General features: G+C 47.0%; 1 protein-coding gene across 1 annotated transcript in view; it reads left to right on the top strand.

Annotated features, from left to right (window-relative positions):
* Window positions 1–20,750, top strand: part of RNF43 (ring finger protein 43) — a 127,260-nt gene extending 106,510 nt beyond the window's left edge. The window contains exon 9 of the mRNA XM_074974438.1: window positions 18,446–20,750. Coding sequence (XP_074830539.1) covers window positions 18,446–18,489 — 44 coding nt within the window. The 3' untranslated portion in view covers window positions 18,490–20,750. The remainder of the gene's footprint in view (window positions 1–18,445) is intronic.

Below are 20,750 nucleotides of genomic sequence, written 5' to 3'. Positions count from 1 at the left end.
AAGCCGGGCCTTAAAAACATCTATGGATGGAGATTCCACCACCTCCTTAGGTAACCCATTCCAGTGCTTCACTGCACTCCTAGTGAAATAGTTTTTCCTAATATCCAACCTACATCTCCCCCACTGCAACTTGAGACCATTGCTCCTTGTTCTGTCATCTGCCACCCCTGAGAACAGCCTAGCTCCATCCTCTTTGGAACCCCCCTTCAGGTACTGGAAGGCTGCTATCAAATCCCCCCTCACTCTTCTCTTCTTCAGACTCAATAAGCCCAGTTCCCTCAGCCTCTCCTCAAAAGTCGTGTGCCCCAGCCCCCTAATCATTTCGTTGCCCTCTGTTGGACTCCAATTTGTCCACATCCCTTCTGTACTGGGGGGCCCACAACTGTACACAATACTCCAGATGTGGCCTCACCAGTGCCGAATAGAGGGGAATAATCACTTCCCTCGATCTGCTGGCAGTGCTCTTACTAATGCAGCCCAATAAGCTGTTAGCCTTCTTGACTCATAACCAGCCTCTCATCCACTGCAATCCCCAGGTCCTTTTCTGCAGAACTGCCGCTTAGCCAGTTGGTCCCCAGCCTGTAGCGGTGCCTGGGATTCTTCCGTCCTAAGTGAAGGACACTTGTCCTTGTTGAACCTCATCAGATTTCTTTTGGCCCAATCCTCCAATTTGTCTAGGTCACTCTGGATCCTGTCCCTACCCTCCACGTTATCTACTTCTCCCCCCAACTTAGTGTCATCTGTGAACTTGCTGAGGGTGCAATCCATCCCATCCTCCAGATCATTAATGAAGCTGTTGAACAAAACCGGCCCCAGGATCGACCCCTGGGGCACTTTACTGAATTCAGAAGGGCCTTGCTTTTGTGACCACACTACCTGATATTTTTAGCCCTGGTAAATGAAGCAGGTTTACATTTAGTAATTGGGCAGGAGGCCTCTCAGAAAAAGTTTGGTGCTATAGGAGGTGTTGCTTATTCACTGGGTAGCGTGAGACCTTCCTGTTACCAGTGCAGCATAGAATGCGCTTTGCTCCCAGAGTCGAGAATGGGGTCCTTTGCTTCCATATGCAGCCCATTAAAGACAATGAAACGACTCCCACTCACTTCAAAAGGCTTTGGACAGAAGTGGTTATACACGGGGTAACTCCACTGTTTTCACAGGGTCCTGGTCCCACAGTGGAAGGGGGCCATGAGGCTTGTTGCAGAGCTGCTGCTCAGGGATGGGAACCTCCTAGTGCTCCAGCCTCCAAAATCATTCAGGCTGCACTTTCTGCACAACTATGTGCTAGCTGAGGGGTGCGTGGGAATTGGTGGCCTCCACTGCAGGTGATGGGCATCTCAGGTACTTAAAGCTTTGGCCTAGAGGAGGGAAGCACCTAACTGCAGCGTCTGCAGCTGCCTAGGGCCAGTGCTGAGGATTTAGAACCCCTAGTGCCACCATTGCAAGGTTCAAGCATGCGCAGCCTTGGAATTGCCACCCCTCCCTTGCTAGCAGCTGCTGCTATCTAAGGCTGGCCTCTGGCAATTGGCCCCATGGCTGTAGCCAGAGAAGCTGCAGGTGGCTCTGTGACTACTGGGGGCCATTAAGCTAGGAGTGGATAAAGAAACTGGAGTTAACCTCAAGGAACAGAGGTCACCTGTAGGAAAGGAATGTCAAGGGAAGCAGGGAAAGAGGAAGCAGATCAGGTTTGCAGGGGGAGAATAGCCCCAGCTGGCTAGGGAGCACATCCAGTGATAAGCTGCCAAAATCTTAACAACTGGTTCCCTCCTCTCCCCATGAGAGGGTCGTGACCCATCCCCGCCCCCCGGGACCCCAGTCCCATCTACCCCTTTCCCCTGACTGTCCCCAGAACCGGGCAGGAGGGTCTCGTGGGCCACTGTAGTGTGTGCCCACCCCACCCCTAAGAGCCAGAGGGACCTGCCGGGGGGCGAGGTGGGGAGTCCCGGCGGTGCTTACCTGGGGCAGCTCCCGGGAAGCATCCGGCAGCACCCTCTGGCTCCTAGGGGCAGGGTGGCATAGCTAGGGTGGGAGCAGGGGGAGCGGCCACTCCCCCCACCGATCACATCAAGAGGTGGCGCCTTAAGCACCAACTCCCTGGGTGCTCTGGGGCTGGAGCCCCCACAGGGAAAATTTAGTGGGTGCAGAGCCCCCACCGACAGCTCCCCGCCTGGCCCCAGCTCACCTCACCTCCGCTCCACCTCCGCCTCCTCCCTTGAACGCGCTGCCCCGCTCTGCTTCTCCGCCCCCGCACCTCGGCTTCCCGTGAATCAGCAGTTCACGCGGGAAGCCGGGGAGGGCTGAGAAGCAGGCGGCGGCTTCGCGCTCAGGCCCAAGGAGGCGGAGGCGGAGCAGAGGTGAGCTGGGGTGGGGGGGCACGAGGAGGGCCACCCGCGCCGCAGCAGGTAACCCGGGAGGCGCGTAGGGGAATCGCTCCCCGCCCCAGCTCACCCCCGCCTCTCTGGGCCTGAGTGCAAAGCTGCTGCCTGCTTCTCAGCCCTCCCCGGCTTCCCACGTGAACAGCTGATTCGCGGGAAGCCGGGGGGGGGGGGGGGGGGAGCAGAGAAGCAGGGTGGGGTGGCGCGTTCAGGGGCGGAGGCCGAGTGGAGGTGAGCTGGGGCCAGGCGCGGGGTGGGAAGCTGCCGGTGGGTGCTCTGCACCCACCAAATTTTCTCTGTGGGTGCTCCAGGGCTGGAGCACCCATGGAGTCAGTGCCTAAGGCACCACTTTTGGCCGGTTGTTAAATTTAGAAGCCCTTTTAGAACCGGTTGTCCCGCTAAAAGGGCTTCTAAATTTAACAACTGGTTCCTGCAAACCGGCTCCAGCTCACCACTGAGCACATCCAAGGTAGAAGAGAAACAAGCATGGGGAGAGGTGGTGGTGACCAAGTAGTAGACTAGCATGTAGACGAGAGCAGGAGAAAGGCTGGTGTCTTCAGCTTCCCAAAGGCTAAGTCCTCACTTTGGGGAAATGGTGTTTGCAAGCATCTTGCTCAAATGGCAGGATGGGTGCTGAGGGAGGCATTTGTCAGAATTGATCGGGTATCTGCTGGCTGTGAAACTTTATTGAGCTGAGACCAGAACAACATACAGTGACTGGTGACATAGGGTTGCACTGGAGACATGGCTATAGAAGGTTTGAATGAGGAAGGAGATAAATCTGTGGGGAGTTTCCCCAGATCATTATGAAAGTTCTGCTCACTGTGGACACTGGTAAATCCACATGCATATACAGCTCAATGAGAAAAACTGGGTATGGCAATGCAGATAGTCATGCAGAGGTGTGTGATCAAAATGAAAAATGTCTCTGAGATTCAGTACCAGGTACCAGGTACACTATGGCACCAATGGCCCTGCCACACCAGGCCCACACTCAGAGCCCACAATGACTACATGGGGGCTCACAAAAATGGTTGGCGCTAGGGCCCACAAAAGGTTAATCCGGCCCTGGCACTGACTGTGCAACAGCAAGTGGCGGTGGTGCTCGGGAAGCTTACAATGCCAGATTGCTATTCTGCAGTGGGCAATCAGTTCAGATTTGGAATATCCACTGTGGGGGCTGTTGTCATCCAAATGTGCAAGGTCATTAACTGTCTCCTGCTATGCAGGCCTGTGACTCTCGGCAATGTGCAGGGAATAGTAAGTAGATAAATTTGCAGCAATGGTGTTTCTAAACTATGGTGGGATGACAGTCAGCACACACATCCATATTCGGGCACCATCCCACCTGGCCAGTGAATATGTACACGGAAAAGGCTACTTTTTCATGGTTACACAAGTGTTGGTGGATCACCAGGAATGCTTCACTGATGTTCATGTGGGCTAGTCAGGGAAGGTGCTTGACACTTGAAGAACACAGGACTGTTCAGAAAGTTGCAAGCAGGGACATTCTTCCTCAACTGATTCATTCGCACTAGCAATGTTGAAAGACCCATAGTGATTCTGCAGGACCAAGCATATCCCTTGCTCCCCTGACTCATGAAACTTTACACTTCCCACCTCGACAGAACCAAGGAAAGATTCGACTCCTGGCTGAGCAGGTGCAGGATGACCGTTGGATATGCATTTGGGAGACTCCAAACTCACTGGTGATGTTTAATGCTTAGATTGGATCTCAGCATTCCTATTATTGTTGCAGCATGCTGTGCATTATATAATATCATCATGAGGTAAAGGCTCCTGGCAGGGCGGCATGAGGCGGACCAGCTGTCTGCTGAATTTGAACAGCCAGACACAAGGACTATTAGAAAAGCAAACTGTGGAGCCATAAGGTTGAGGGAGGCCTTAAAAGAACTTTATAACTGTCAGCCATAGCAATGTTGTGTGATGCTTTTGGGAAATGTGCCTTCGTGTGTATAGACCTTAAATATGGGTGGGATCTTGACTCCCGTTGTGAATTCTGTAATGTGGCATGTCTGCTTGGTGTAAACTGGTATAAAACATGGACTCTGAGTTTCAGAAAATAAAACTTTATTGGGGGCAAATAAACAGAAAACAAAGCTAAAGTGCAAATAAACAAGTTAGAAACATTGAAGCAGTACTGTTAAGAGGATGACCTATATTTATAAAAGCTGAGTAAAATAATAAACATACATATTTACATATTGTGACAGGGCAAAGCCAGATGGCTATAGAAAAGTAGTGGGAGATAGATATATTAGCTCCAGGCTAAACAAATCCCTGGTACCAGGATAAGTTAAATGGCAGCTGCTCCAGGTCAATTAAGACACCTGCAGCCAATTAAGAACTTTCCAGAAGGCAGGGAGAACGCTAGGTTGATTGGGACACCTGAAGCCAATCAGGGGATGGCTGAAACTAGTTAAAAGCTTCCCAGTTAGTCAGGTGGGTGTGCATGTCAGGAGCTGTGGGAGGAAGTTGTGCTGTGGAGAGACTAAGCAGTACACACCATATCAGGCACAAGGAAGGAGGCCCTGATGTAAGGGTGAAGTGGAGCTTGAGGAAGTGGGGGCTGCTGTGGGGCTGCTGTAGCCCAGAAAATTGTACGTGTCATGTTTCTAAAAGGTCAGCTACCATAGCTGATACTATTAGGGTCCCTGGGCTGGAGCCGGGAGTAGAGGGTGGGCCTGGGCTCCCCCCTTTGCCCCCTCCCCCCTGATTAATCACTGAGACTAGGAGACAACAGAGACTGTGTAAGGGAGGATAGCTTCTCCTCACCTCCCTTGCTGGCTTATGATGAAAATGGCTCAGTAGACTGTAACCCGTCTCTAGAGAGAGAAGGGTTATGTGGAGGGTCACAGAGAGCCTCTGAGGCTAGCAAAATCCGCCAGGAAATGCGGGACCCACGGAGACAAGGACAGAACTTTGTCACATTATTAAAAACATTTTACAATGTTTCATTTGTGGTAAACACACGTACTGCATGGTTCTTGTTGGCTGATCCTACAGTTGTCACAGGTCAGTGTTGGTATAGTCATAATTCTCCTAGTTCCGGCTTGCATGGCGTGCTGGGAGTATGGATTCACTCCGTACTGCCACCTGTTATGTTTGGGGCTATACGGAGCAATGCCATGGAGTTGCCATGGATTGGAAAGGCTGCTGTGGAGGGGGTCTTTGGACAGACTGTTGCTTGGGAAGTTTAGATACTGGGTGTCCCTGGGGTATGAGAATAGGGACCGTACAGGTTGGTTTGAGCTGATATCTCTTGCTCCTGAGGATGACAAAGGCCCAGAGAACACAGCTGCTACTGGCGTCCCAAGGCTGCACTGGCTCATATACCACTATCCTGTTTATTGCTCTGTTGCCAGCCGAATTCATTGCAGAGTGGCATGGGGATGTCTCCTATCCCGGGGAAGAAACAAGGCTACCATCCCTAGAAATCTTCCAGAGAGGATTGCATAGTCTCTCCGTGAAAGTTTCACTGAGGTTGTTCAAGTGGATAAAAGGGACATCCCTGTTCAAACAAAGTACTGAGCATGAGGAGAACTGTGGCCCCCTGCTAGCCCAGTCAGCCAAAGTGAACACCACCTCTACCTTTCTTCTACCACTAACCGAGCACAGGACCCTGATCTGTGTGGACTGTGGAATTTGGCCTGCTGCACTAATCCATTTGAATTTATTACCTAACATGCAGTAGTTGATTAAAGTGGCAATTCGATGATTCTATGAACTAGATATTAATTCCAAAGCGTTAACTTGAATTGGATTCCCAGTGCTGGTTTTAAAAGTAAAGTGAGGAATCCAGAGTCTCTCTTTGCTCTCTAAACATGTGGATGGGGTGGGCACCACTTTAAAATGGGGAAGAAGGGCAGGGAAAGGGAGGTGAGGTTTTGGACAATGAATAGGGAAACAAACATGCCTGTGAGGAATAGATTTAAATTTTTTTATTAAAGCTAATGTTAAAATTATATAATACACAGGTTGAGAAAAGTGTGTCTGTACATCTGGGTATAGTGCTTAGATTATCCACAAATACAAAGTTTGTTTTTAGAAGTCATAAGATACATATCATACATAATCAGCAATAACCCAGATTTAGGTGAATACATTTAAGAATACAGTTTAGATATTAGCATCCAAGTATTTGGATACATCACTCATGAAAAGTTGTACAGAGATGTGGTTGTGGGAAGCAAAATATATCAATGAGTGAAGATTGTCCCTCAGTAATTGAGAATTAGGTTGGTTGTCCATTTAGAAAATACAATATATCAAGGAAGTATTTCAGTTACTTTCCTTACTGTGCTTCTCAGTGGAACTCTAGCTCATCCCTCTGGTATTGCCGATGTCCAGTGATGTGTTTTATGTTGATGTCCCTCGACCATCCGATGGTGTCCGACACCATGAGTTGCCGCATCAGCCGAGCATAGCGCTGACCGATTCCTCATTCTCTCAACACTCACTGATTGCTGGGGTTCCATGCGCCCAAGGATCTGACGATCAGCATGTGTGTCTGAACCTGGTAATCCCTAGCTCTCAAGATTTCAGCCAGAGGGGCGTATTTCTCCACTTTTTGAGCTCGGGTATCATGGAAGGCCGGGGTCCTGTTCTCAAAGGGCACTGTGACATCCACCATGATGATCTTCTTCCAGTCCTCGTTGGTGATGATGATGTCCGGTCGCAGTTGGCTGTCGGTTCCGGGGCTGGCAGTATTCACAGCAACTTTCCCTATGGGTGACGGGATGGCTCTGACCAGGCGATCGTGGATGGCGTTATGTCGCAGCTGCCAGGCTCTGGAATGGGGCTTGCAGTACACGGGACATGGGGTAGTGTCTCGTTGGCATAGCCGCACTTCTTGCATTGCTTGTCCCGATTCCCATGGCGGATAGCTCCGTTCAGTGGAATGCAGTTGCGTCAGGCCCAGTGGATGAACCTCCAGTCGGCAAATAGGGTGAAGGAATTGGAATTGGTTGCTGGTGTCCCACTTGCACGTCACCTCAAACGCCTTGCCCTGATCCAGCTTCCGCTTCAGGTTTTCCACATACTGGCAGCGGATGGCATCCTTCAGCGTCCTCTCCAGCATGGTTCTGGCTCTCAAAGTGATGATTGTGTGGTCCGTGTTCTTCACCTGTGGCATTCCTGGCATTCCTCGCACCATGTCTAGCGGCAGCCGATACGCTTTTCCAGTTTCCGTGTAGCATTGTGGGCATGAGTCCAGAGCGAAGCAAAGTCTTCCCCCTCTCTTCCAAATTCGCCTTCCAGGGAGCCACTCAGGTAGGTGGCGGGAGTTGGAGGGGGTCCTGGTGATTCGCCTCTTGGTGACATCCTGCATGGCACTTTCTGCAATGTTCCTCACCATGGCGTCCAGGCATGTCAGAAGGCGGAAGACATGAGTGATCACTTCAGCATTGCACAGAGCACCCATTTGAGGGACCTTGGCACCGCCCTGCCTGTGCGAGATGTACACCAATTCATTGCTGGCTCTCTGGGGAAGAAACATCCACTTCTTCACTAGCTGCCTGATGGTGTTGTCTGCCTTGTTCAGAAGTACCTTCGGCATGGCTGATCCCCTCAGGACAAATGAGATATGGGGGATCAGGAAGGTGCTCAAGGCGTTGATCTTCTGCCATGCTGCCAGTAGGGAGGAGTTGATCCTGGCCACGTCTTGTAGGATCTCCACGATGGTATCCTCAGGTATCTTCTGGACACAGAAACCTGTGGGTGTGCCGAGATGTGGGTATGCTTGCCTGTCCTTGAGGAAGATCACGGGTTCACCCTGGATTTGAAATGGCGTCACCTGGACCGAGTCCCTTCTACTGCCATCAATATGCAGGGTTGTGCACGTCATACACTCAGCTAAGTTCCCTTCCCCTTCCTCACCTGACTCCTCTGTTCTTGCCTGGTGGGATTGGCTTGATTTCAGCAGAGTTTTGAACAGCTCCTTGCTTGCAGTCTGGTTTGCATCCCCCTTTGTGCCCCCTACCGCCGCCTCCTCACTGGGCATTGAAGGTGTTTCTGCGCCCAGTTGTAACAATGCATCCACAATCACATTCAGGGTGCTGGTAGGGTCCCCGCCAAGTATGGCATGCCATTCATTGTAGAAGCAGCAGGTCTGCAGAGTGGCCCCAGATTTGTTGTTGCCCTTCCATGCTTTCTGATATCTCTGCTGAAGTTTCTTGGCTTTCACCTGGCACTGCTGCTTGTTCCTTTTGTGCCAAGTATGGCATCCCCTGTGCAATGTGCATATAGGTGTCTAGATTCCTTTCGCTGTTCCTTAACTGGCTTACACAGCCTCTTCTCCCCACAGGCCAAGGAGATCCAGGACTTGTAGGCAGGAGCATGTCTAGGTATAGCTCTGTCTGTGCTGAGCTGGCATGGTGAGATGCTTACAAATGTGGGTTAGTAGGTGTGCTTTCCAAGGCAGGCAACCAGAAAAAGGCATTTCAAAACATGCTGAAGTTTTTAAAGGGGAAAGGTGGGGTTCTGGTATCTGTGGTCCCTGGGCAGTGGAGTGCAAAATTGTGACTATAGTGACCACTCTTGTGGGGACAGGAGCATTGTGGGACAGCTAGTGGAGCACTGTTAGGATCAACACAGGTGGTAGTGTCTACACTAGCACTTTGTCAACGGAAGTAGGTAGACTTTGGCTCTGCATTGTCTGAGGAGGTGGTGATATTGCATCAAGGAAACAGGGTGCTTACATTGGGGGAGACAAATGTAGATCCGATTGCGAAAGAAATTGATGTAAGTTGCTCCAACTTTGTAGGATAGATCAGGCTGTAGACTGGGATTTCCAAATGAGCCTAAAAGTTAGGATGCCCAATTTTCAATGGGTTTGGGGCCTTGCTCCGTTAGGGCTGGTCTACACTACATTGGCATATCTATGTCTCTGAGGGGTGTTACGAATCCTGAGCAACGTAGTTAAGCCAACCTAACCTCTGGTGAAGACAGCGTTAGGTCAATGGGATAATTCTTCTGTTTCCACCTAGCTACTGCCTCTTGGGGAAGAGGAGTCCCTTCGCCAATGGGAGAACCCTGCCATTGCCTTAGCGAGTGGTTACACTGAAGCACCTGGGCCATCCCTTGAGGGCAACTGCTCCCTAGTTGCTCATAGGAAACAATGGCTGTGTCAGCAGAATCGTCCTTGTCCTTCTACCATGTATGCTGTTATGAGGAGGATGTGGTATATTCACATTTTGAAGTAACTTGTGAAAATACCCATCTGACAAACTGAGATCCATGATACCTTAAATTTCATGATACCATGATTTCTTGACACCTTAAATAACTGCTTCTTGGAGCAGCTAGGCCTGGAACCCACAAGAGGACAGGCAATTCTTGATTTAATCCTAAGTGCAGCATAGGATCTGGTCCAAGAGGTGAATATAGCTGGACCGCTTGGTAATAGTGACCATAATAAAATTAAATTTAACATCCCTGTGGCAGGGAAAACTCCACAGCAGCCCAACACTGGCATTTAATTTCAGAAAGGGGAACTACACAGAAATGAGGTGGTTAGTTAAACAGAAATTAAAAGGTACAGTGCAAAAAATGAAATCCCTGAAAGCTGCATGGAAACTTTTTAAAGACACAATAATAGAATCTCAACTTAAATGTATACCCCCAAATTTAAAAAAACATAGTAAAAGAATCAAAGTGCCACCATGGCTAAACGATAAAGTGAAAGAAGCAGTGAGAGGTAAAACGGCATCCTTTAAAACGTGGAAGTTAAATCCTAGTGAGGAAAACAGAATGGATCATAAACACTGGCAAATGAAGTATAAACATATAATTAGGAAGGCCAAAAAAGAATTTGAAGAACAGCTAGCCAAAGACTCAAAAAGTAATAGCAAAATTGTTGGAATTTCTAAACATTACAGATAACAATTTCTTTACTCAAAAAGTGTTGCAGCCAACATAACGGAATTCTTTATTAGACCTTGTCATAACAAATAAAGAGGAACTGATCACAGAACTTAAAATTAATGGTAGCTTAGGTACAGGTAATCATGACTTGATCACATTTATAATGTGCAAACAGAATAAAGTCCAGACCAGTAATTATAGATACTTGGTGCTTGAATAGGGCTAGTTTCACAAAGCTGAAAATAATTATGGGCCAACTCAGCTGGGAGGAAGAATTTAATCAGAAACCTGTGAATGATAACTGGGAATCATTTAAGAACACCTTCCTAGATTCTCACAAAGCCACAATTCTGCAACTTAGGAGGAAGGCTGTGCTGGTTATAAAACCCAATCTGGTTTAGAGGGGAAAAATTTGATTATATATATATATATATATATATATACACACACACACACACACACACACACCCACTATAGGTTTGTGTGTGTGGGGAGGGGGGGAGAAAACCTGGATTTGTGCTGGAAATGGCCCAACTTGATTATCATACACATTGTAAGGAGAGTGATCACTTTAGATAAGCTATTACCAGCAGGAGAGTGGGGTGGGGGGAGGTATTTTTTCATGCTTTGTGTGTATAAAAAGATCTTCTACACTTTCCACAGTATGCATCCGATGAAGTGAGCTGTAGCTCACGAAAGCTTATGCTCAAATCAATTGGTTAGTCTCTAAGGTGCCACAAGTCCTCCTTTTCTTTTTGCGAATACAGACTAACACGGCTGTTACTCTGAAACCTGTCAAGAAGATTAAAGGATTTGACAACATGCCTTCTATCAATAAACTCAAAATGCTCAATCTCTTTAGTTTAACAAAGGAAGGTTAAGGGTTGACTTGATTACAATCTATAAGTATCTACATGGGGAATACATATTTAATAACGGGTTCTTCAATCTAGAAGAGAAACATAATCCAATGGCTGGTAGTTGAAGCTAAACAAATTCAGACTGGATATAAGATATAAATTTTTGACAGTGAAGGTAATTAACCACTGAAACAATTTACCAAGTGTTCTGGTGGATTCTCCATCACCAACCGTTTTAAAATTAGGATTAGAAGTTTTTCTCAAAGGTCTGCTCTAGGAATCATTTTGGGTAAGCTCTCTGGCCCATGTCATACAGAAAGTCAGACTAGATGATCACAATGGTCCCTTCTGGCCTTGGAACCTATTAATCTTTTGTCCTAACACCCATTGGAAACCTTCTCTTTACATATCATCATTCTGGGAACCTCATAACATCAGAGGAATGAGTCCAAGAAATCCTAATGTTTGGTTATATGATCCAGTTCTACACTCCACCTACCTCCCTCATCGATTCTCAGGGACCCTTCTCACAAGAGGTTACTCATCCAAGAGGTCAATACTCTCCTCACTCTTGAAACTATAGAAGAGGTTTATGCATGTTACAGACAGAAAGGTTTCTATTAAAAATATTTCCTCATACCCAAGAAGGAAAGAGGTTGGAGACTGTCACAGGGCAGGACTCACCCCTGCAGCACCTCCTGCTGGTCTCTCAGGGAATTAGCTCTTCCAGCCTCTGGAGTGCCCTCTGCAGGCCAGTGTCTCACTGCCACTGGCCCCTGTGTCCCTACCGGACCCCGATGCCCCTTTCCCTGGGGTGCTGCCCCCTGGCAGTACCCCCACAGTCTCTGGTCTCCCCTCCCCAGGGAACCCCCACCCACTATCCCCACCTCGCCTCAGTCTTTGGCTACTGCCAGTCACCATTGAGCCCCCGCACACTGGGGCAGACTGCAGTGTATAAGCCAATCATCACAAACAAGGGAGGTTTGGACCTGCTGCCTCTGCCTACCCATGGGCTGCCCCCTGCAACCCCAGTACCCTTTTTGGCTTTCCACTAGGCCTACAGCCGGGGGGGTCTCCAGGTCAGAGCTCCCCAGGTCCTCTGGCCTTCCCTTAGGTACCCAGGTATGCTCCCCAACAGCCAGGCCCTTCTCCCTCTAAAGGCAGAGAGAGAGTCCATCTGCTCCTGGCCCACTGCCCTCTTATAAGGGCCAGCTGAGCCCTGACTGGGGCATGGCCACAGCTGAGCCTGCTTCCCCCAATCAGCCTGGGAACTGCTTGCTCCCAGCCACAGCCCTCTCTTGGGCTGTTTTAAGCCCTTTAAGGCCAAAGCAGGTGACCACCCCGCTACAGAGACCCATTCCAGACCTCTGGCTACTCAATGAATTCGATTACAATCTATACCTTCATTCAATGCATAAGGTTTGGATGGTGACTGTAGCAGTGATCATTCCAACTCTAGATCCAGAAGACTGGTTTGTGCCTCCCATCCTTCAAAATGCCTACTTTCATGGTGCTATCCATCTTGCACACAGAAAGTACCTCAGGTTTGTGGTAGGTTGAAACCACAACCAGTACAGGCCTATCCCCAGCGCCAAGACTTTTCATAAAGTTGTTATCTGTAGTGGTAGCTTGCCTGAGAAGGATGGGGATATCAGTACACCCATATTAGGATCACAGGCTCATCAAGGAGAGGTCTCATCAGGATATGCAGAATTACATCCAGACCATTCTTAATCTCTTCAGTACCCTGAGCCTAAAGGTAAACGCAGAAAAGGCTGTCCTTAGTACCATCCCAATGGACAGAATTTAGCAGAGCCCTGATGGACTACTTAATTCAGTTTCCAGATGATGACCAGTCTGATTGCACAGTTGCAGAAGGTGCTTCAGACAACATCAAGCATTTGTTTCACCTTGTTAGGACACATGGCCTCTAGCATCTTTGTAGCCATGTGTCCTAACAAGGTGAAAACAAAGACTTCACCTAAAGTATATGCAAAACAAGACTTCACCTAAAGTGTATGCAGAACTGGTTGAAGTCAGTCTACATTCCAAACCAACACACATTGCCTATGTTCCTAGCAATCCCACAGAAGAGTCTACTCTGACTCAGTTGGTAGAAAGACCCCCCCTCCGCATAGGTCCTTCCAGTGGAGATAATAGTTACAGATGCTGCTCTTTGGGTTAGGGAGCCCATCTGGAACATCATTTAGTGCAGGCAAATGCCTGAAGAGTCTCAGCTCCACATAAATACCATGGAGCTCAGAACAATCCAAAACACCTTCAAGGAGTTCCTGCCATTCATATGGGGTTGTTCCATTCAGATCATGATAGGGAATACAACTTCCATGCTCTGTGTAACAGGCAGGGAGGGGATTTGTCATCAACCCTGTGCAGAGAAGCAGCGCAACACTGGAACTTGTGCATTCAGCATCACATTACAGTCACAGCTATCCATTTATCAGGATTACAGAACACACTGGCAGATAGAGCTGAGTGAGAAATCCTTGACAGAACATGAACAGGAAATAAAGTATTCAGTGATTCAGTTCATCTTCAAAAGGTGGGGTCTCTCCTCAATTGACTTGTTTGCAATGCACGAGGGCAAGACATGTCCACCTTTCTAGTCCATATGGGGATTCAGTGTGGGGTTCCGAGGGGATCCATTGCTCATTTCATGTTCGGATGCTCAGGTACATCTATTCCCACCAGTTCCTTTGATTCCCAGGGTGCACCGGAAAGCCAGGCAGGATGCAGCAAAGATTATCTTGATAGTTCCAGTATGGCCAAGACAGTATTGCTTCCCGTAACTCACATGGCATTCAATTGCCACCAATACTTCTACCATTAGATCCAGACCTAGTATCTTAGAACAACAATCTAATCCAATATCCCAACCTACACACCCTCCATGAAACTGCAGGGGCTTTGGATAGATGTCAGAAGTAGAAAAAGTAAATGTTCTTCTGAACTACACAACATACTAATCAATAGCAGGAAAGCCTTCACTAAAAAGACTTAATAATTCAAAGTGGAAAATATTTGTTGTTTGGTGTGAACGTCACCTAATGACTTTGGATGCCAAAATTCCTTTGATCTTGGCGTATATAGTATATACTGTTCCTGAAGAACACAGGTCTCTCAATCAGTTCTTTCTGGGGGTACCACGCTGCTGTTAGTGCCCACTAACCAGCTGTAGAGGAATACGCTGTGTTTTCCCATCCTATCACTACCAGATTTTTAAAAGTGAGAGTATTTCCCCCATGCAGGAACCCCTGGGGTTTAAATGTAGTCTTATCAGGCCTTATGGGTCCCTGTTTTTAACCTTTGACTACATGCTATTTACAGCACATATCCATGAAAACTTCCTTCCTCATTGCAATAACATCTGCAAGGAGGTAGGTGAACTAGGTGCTCCTATGGCGGACCCCAGTGTGCATTTTTTGTCCAGATCGGGTATCGCAGAAAACATATCCAAAGGTCATTCCAAAACCTGTGTCTGAGTTGTATCTAAAGCAGGTCATCTGTGTGCCCATATTTTTTTCAGACCCTCATACTAACCGTGGTGAAGCCAAATTACACTTAAGACATTAAAAGGCTCTTTGCATTTTATCTTCAAAGGACCAGACCCTTTTGGTCGTCTCCAAGACCGTTTGTTTTCTGTGCTGAAAGGATGAAGGGAAACCCCATATCACCAGAGAGGCTGATGAAATGAGCTTTGTAGTATATCAATTTGTGCTACAAGGTAGTCAAATTATAATGACCAAATAATAGGGAACATTCCATGAGAGTTCTGGCAGCTTTAGGTGCTTCTTTATAAAATGTCCCCATTGCAGACATTTGTAAAGCTACCACTTGGGGCATCTAGACTGGATGCTTCTTTCAGCAAAGGCCTCTGCTTGGTTAAGACTCCAAGCTCCCACCTCCTTATTCAGGTCATTGCTTAGGAGTCACCTCGAGTGGAATATACATAGGGACAATCACTTGAGAAGAAAGGGAAGTTACTTACCTGTACAGTAACTGGAGTTCTTTGGGATGTGCTATTCATATGTCTATTCCATGACCCTCCCGCTTTCCCTTCTGCTTCAACATCCTATTACAACTTGTGGGTCTGAAGTAGAGAGGGAACTGAAGTGGCGATTGGTCCAACTCCACCCCTTATGCCCTTGGTATGGGGCACGAGGGTGTTCAGGGCACATGCACAGACTAATGGACACAGCTAGCAAAAATCTCCAATTGAGAGCACATGGATGCATATACATCTTGAGGGGAATACATATGTGAACAACACAGCTCGAAGAACTCCAGTTACTGCACAGGTTTCAGAGTAGCAGCCGTGTTAGTCTGTATTCGCAAAAAGAAAAGGAGGACTTGTGGCACCTTAGAGACTAACAAATTTATTTGAGCATAAGCTTTCATGAAGTTGATTCTCTTTCTTCTAAGTATTTCCAATATTCCTGAATACTAAAAATACTCTTCCTTCTGATCCAGACATTCTGGATGGCCATTTCCAAAACTTCCTGAGGCGTCTCAGGTCTGGTTTTCAGCTTTCTGTTGTTCAAAGGTGTCTGATACGTGGCACAGCTGACAGGCACAGACTCACTTTTTATTATTCAGTTTCAGGCTCACTAGAAATTCTCTATTGAACAGTGCAATCAGGATATGATCATGATCAGCATTAGCGTCCGCGAGGGCGTCTCCACAACCAATCCGCTACAGCCAAAATAGTCCTGCTTGAAACAGGACTATGTTAATGCAAACAAGGTACATTTTAGTTCATGCCAGCAGGGTCTACATGGGGCAGTTACAGCACAACATTTTAGTGTGCACTGCAATTCACACCCCCATAGTCCACACTGTGGCGCTGTGTAGACAAGCCCTTATATGCCATTTGCAATTACATCAATTCCGTAAGTCCCTCTAGCACTTTGTGGTGACATCCCCTGGTGCTCTTCTGGAGACAGAGAAATGCCAAATGGCCTTCCCTGCCATTTATATCTGCCTAAAGGAGTCCAGATGTTTGTCAAAGAGCTGCTTTCTGATCACGTTTTACCTGCCAGAAGCCATCTGTGGTGTCTGAACAGAACAGCTCCATTGTGAGGCTGGGCAGGATCCCTCCAGTGGCTAAGAAAGTACAATGGGAGTGTTTTAGAGCTTCACTGAGGTGTATGGGGTGAATAGCAGAGTTTGTCTAGTATTTTAATAGCTACTGGACTGCTGTCCAGCCTGTCAATCATTTCACTTTCTTTTAGACTCCCCTCTCCACAAAGTTGTCAAGCTAGTATTTAAGTTCTTTCTTCATGTAGCAGTTTCATCTTAGGACTGATTTCCAAGTGATATTCTCCAGGAAAATCCAAGACCTTTACAAAAATCCCCATATTGATTATTTGCTGGAACTGTCTGCTACCTTGTAGATCATTACATCATCCATCACGTGTAATAGCTGCAGCTTATCACTTGATTCTGACCAAAGCCGAAGCACTTAACAGTGTTTCAGTTATTTCCTGGTCTGGTTTGTGAAGCTGGACTGTGTGTGGACATTTCACTGTCCTGGGACGACACTAATGGGACACTGCAGAATGTTAGCCTTGCAGCTGCTTCAGTGTTTGTCCACGAGGCTGCAGAATGCTTGCTTCACAGACAGTCTCATGCACTGGCATTGCAGACGGGCGTGGAATGTTGGTCACGGCCTTTGCCAAAGTGACTCAGGGCCTCTGGTCAGCCACAAAGTAGAATTAGACAAGTAAAAACTCTTTAACTCCACATTGCGAACTGCATTTAAATATTACACATGAGAAACAATCTGCAGTGCTTAACAACAGGTTTTATTGGTCCTGCAAAATCCAGGAACAGTGCTACATATTTTTGAGCACTACCTACTGGCACCTTATCTATTACCTATTTATGTACATATATGCAGAGACAGAACAGTCCTTCTGCATCGCAACTGTTTGGGATTAATCTTCCCAAATCTAGCAGCTTCTTTTTTCAAGCTAAATTTATTTGCTTATTTTCTGCCTGTATTTTTAATCTGTCTGGTCCCATTTCCAAAGCAATGAAGTATTTGTAGACACTGAATTTGATGTGACAGGTTTCACAACCTTTTGTATTAACTTTCCACAAACATTCAGACAAGCAACTGTTTCCTTTCATTCTCAATAAATTTGGGGCAAGGAGAATGTTGTAAAGACTCATACAGATGTGCATTTGTTCTGGACATACTTGTGTATCTATTGTGAGAGCACCTTGTGGGATGGTCTGAGTTGGATATTAGGAAACACTGTTTCACTAGGAAGGTGGTGAAGCACTGGAATGGGTTACCTAGGGAGGTGGTGGAATCTCCATTCTTAGAGGTTTTTAAGGCCTGGCTTGACAAAGCCCTGGCTGGGACTATTTAGTTGGTGTTGGTCCTGCTTTGAGCAGGGGGTTAGACTAGAAGACCTCCTGAGGTTTCTTCCAACTCTAATCTTCTATGATTTGCGAGTCATTCAGTGAGGGGGGAGAAACGATCCCATGTGATTTATGTGCCTAGTCACACAGCAGAAATAGTGAATATTTGAAGCGATAGTCCTGGCAAATAGTCTGTGAGCAGACCATAGGCTGACACACGTCTATGTAAACCATGCAGTGCCTGGATAATTCAGAGAGAAAGGCACTTGTCGGGCCCTATCACTACCTCAGCAGAGCACGCAAGCCTGGAGTTCATGCTCAAACTCTGCCTCTGCTGGGGCTTGACTTCATTGTCAACTCAGAAACAATTACACAACTTTCCATATAGCTTCCTCCAGTACATTCTTGACACACAACACACCCGCTTGCACCCGCACCCAAAGAACTTGTGTACTCCTTGTACTGTAGTCAAGTTTACTCTGCTCTACAGCCCAGGGCATGGAGGGTGTGGTCGGGGCACTCTGGGTATACAATAATTGTTATTGTCAATCACTAATAATCCAAAAATGGCTGAATATATTTTACTCAAATTAAAACAAACTCAGCCTCCCTAAAACACCAACAACCGAAACCCCTTTGATGCTGGCGCAAAGCCTGGAAAGTGTCACATCCATGGTAAGTGGTTTCAAAAAGTTCTGACTGAACCAGGTACTTATAAGAGCACTTTTTGTTTTATCCTTAGTTGTAGCTTGGACTATTCATTACCTGGGAAGGCTAGACTGACTATGCATGTGGGGACAGGAAGGTTCCCCCAGGACATGCTGGCAGGAACCTGGGGGCATTTGTTGTTCTCCGTATTATCTCCGGATCAAGACCCCGTTGGAGCTGGGCCTTGGGGGCTGGGATACCTGTGACTTACGTTTTCTTTTTTGAACGCAGGATCCAAGGAGGAGATCCAAGATGTGTACGAACATTCTGTTTAATGAAAGATGAACTCATCTGCATACTACAGAGAGCCAGAGTGGACAAAACATTCAGGAAACGAACAAGAACTGGAATCAGTGACTTATTTCCTGTATCTCTGAGCAGGTAGTGTAGTAACAGTCCTAGTCTGCCCCACACTCAGAAACAAAATGTGCTGGTAACCTCCATGATGCCCCCTCCTGCCTGCTCCCCGCCCACATTACCATATTGTGGTCACACAAAACCACCACTGCTCTCTCCTTTTAAGGCACAGACAGCACACACTGATCAGAAGACACTCTGGGGGCATGGACTTATTCATTCCAACCCTGTGTCCAGTGTTCGTTATCTGGAGAGCCTGCTGGGTAGCCATAAACTGTATTTTGGCATGGTCACAAACCTGTGGGAGTTTGGAGGCTTTTTGAAATGTTTTGGAAATGGGCAGACCTGTGAGACTAAAAGCTGAAGAGATGACATTATATAGCCAAATAGCTCCTGCCTTTTTCATTTCCTCACTTAGGTCAAAGTCAGGCCAGCCTACTTCACTAACCCTGAATACTCTTATTTAAGCTTAAACTTAAGCACAGGTTACTCTCTTCCATTTCTACACTGCAGGAGCTCTCTTAGGTCCTGACCCTGCAAGATGCTTCCACTGATTGCAATGGGAATTGAGGGTCCCTGCCACTTGGCAATTAACTATCCTTCAGCTGAGGCCAGGGTGGGCACAACTTGTAATTTTGCCTATCCTAGGATCCAGCTGGAGGAGCAGTGAGGACATTCCAGATTCTGCTAGCATTTCCAGGAAAGAGCTGGGGCTGAGAATCTTCTCAGAATCCATTACGTTACCTGGAAGTGTTATTGGATTCCTCATTCATCACTTCAGTCCTAGCTTAACTATCAAAGTAGTTATAAGACCAGCCCTATAACTGTGCTCAGTAGCTCACTTACAGTGCATGTTTCAAAGCCTCTCTAAGCATCTTTCTGGAAAGCATGGGAATCATGGAGAAATGAGAGACTGTCCTCTTAATCCATTAGCCAGCAGGAGTCTTCCTCTTGCCTTCCTCATCGTGATCATTGCCATCATCATCACATGGCATAGTGAGACGCACACTGGAGTCCCTGGGAAAGCACCTGGGACAGTAAATGCTCAGGAGAGCCCCAACTAACATTTCTGGAATCTTAAGATGTTTTCAGTGACCTGCAAATGAATTCTTCAAAATCAGCTGTGTCCTGTTCTAGCTTCTTTCTGGTGGAGGCAGATGGCTGGAAAAAATGAGGAGGGTTTTTTGTTGTTGCTTGCATTTACCTTAGAAATCCAGGAATTCATGGATTCACAAGTATTAAGGCCAGAAGGAAGCATTATGATCACCTAAGCTGAGTTCCTGTATAACACAAGCCAGAGAATGTCACTCAGTGAGTCCTGCATCAAACCCATGATTTCTTATTGGAACATAAGAACACAGAACATAGGACTGGAAAGGACCTTCCGGGTCTTTGACTCCTGTCCTCGGCTATCGCAGCCAACCCTGTCAGATAATCCCATTCATACATGTATCAATCTACATTTTAAAACCAGTGATGTTGTTTGGCCCCACTACTCCTCTTGGAAGGCTGTTCCAGAATCACACTGCTCTAGAACTGAACTAGAGCAGATTTGTTAGAAAGATATGCATATTAAATTTGACCTCAGTTCAGTGTGCAACTGTGGTCAAAAAAGCAAACAAGATGCATACAGAATGGCACTGAGAATAATACAGAAGCTATTATAATGCCATTATAGAACTCAGTGGTGCAGCTTCCCCTGGACATGGTGCAGCTCTGATCAGCCCTCTCAGAAAGGATTTTGTGGAAGTGGAGGGTTTCAGAGGGCAAGGGTGATGAGAATGAACAGAGACTGGAAAAACTCTCATGTGAAAAGAGATTGGAAAGATTGGGATTGTTACCTTAGAGAGGAGACAGATCAGACTAATGAATGGTCTGGAGAAGGGAAATCGGGATCTTCTGCTCTCCCTGTCTTACAGCACAAGAACAAGGGGCCATATGATGAAATTAAAAGATGTGATATTCAAAATTGATCAAACAAAATACTTTTTCACACAATGCATAATTAGTCGGTGGAACTTGCTGCTACAAAAAGTCATTTAAGGATTTAGCAAGATTCAGAATGGGGTTGGACAGTTATATGGACATGAGAAATATCCAGAGTTCTCATGCTAATGAGAATGCTGGAAGGGATATTAGTCCCCCCGCCCCTGCTTCAGGGCTGAAGCCAGTTTCTAAC

The sequence above is a fragment of the Natator depressus genome, chromosome 17 (assembly GCF_965152275.1).
Source record: "Natator depressus isolate rNatDep1 chromosome 17, rNatDep2.hap1, whole genome shotgun sequence".
Taxonomy (NCBI): domain Eukaryota; kingdom Metazoa; phylum Chordata; order Testudines; family Cheloniidae; genus Natator; species Natator depressus.
Note: the sequence above shows the minus strand (reverse complement) of the source record. Positions and strands in the feature narration are given on the sequence as shown.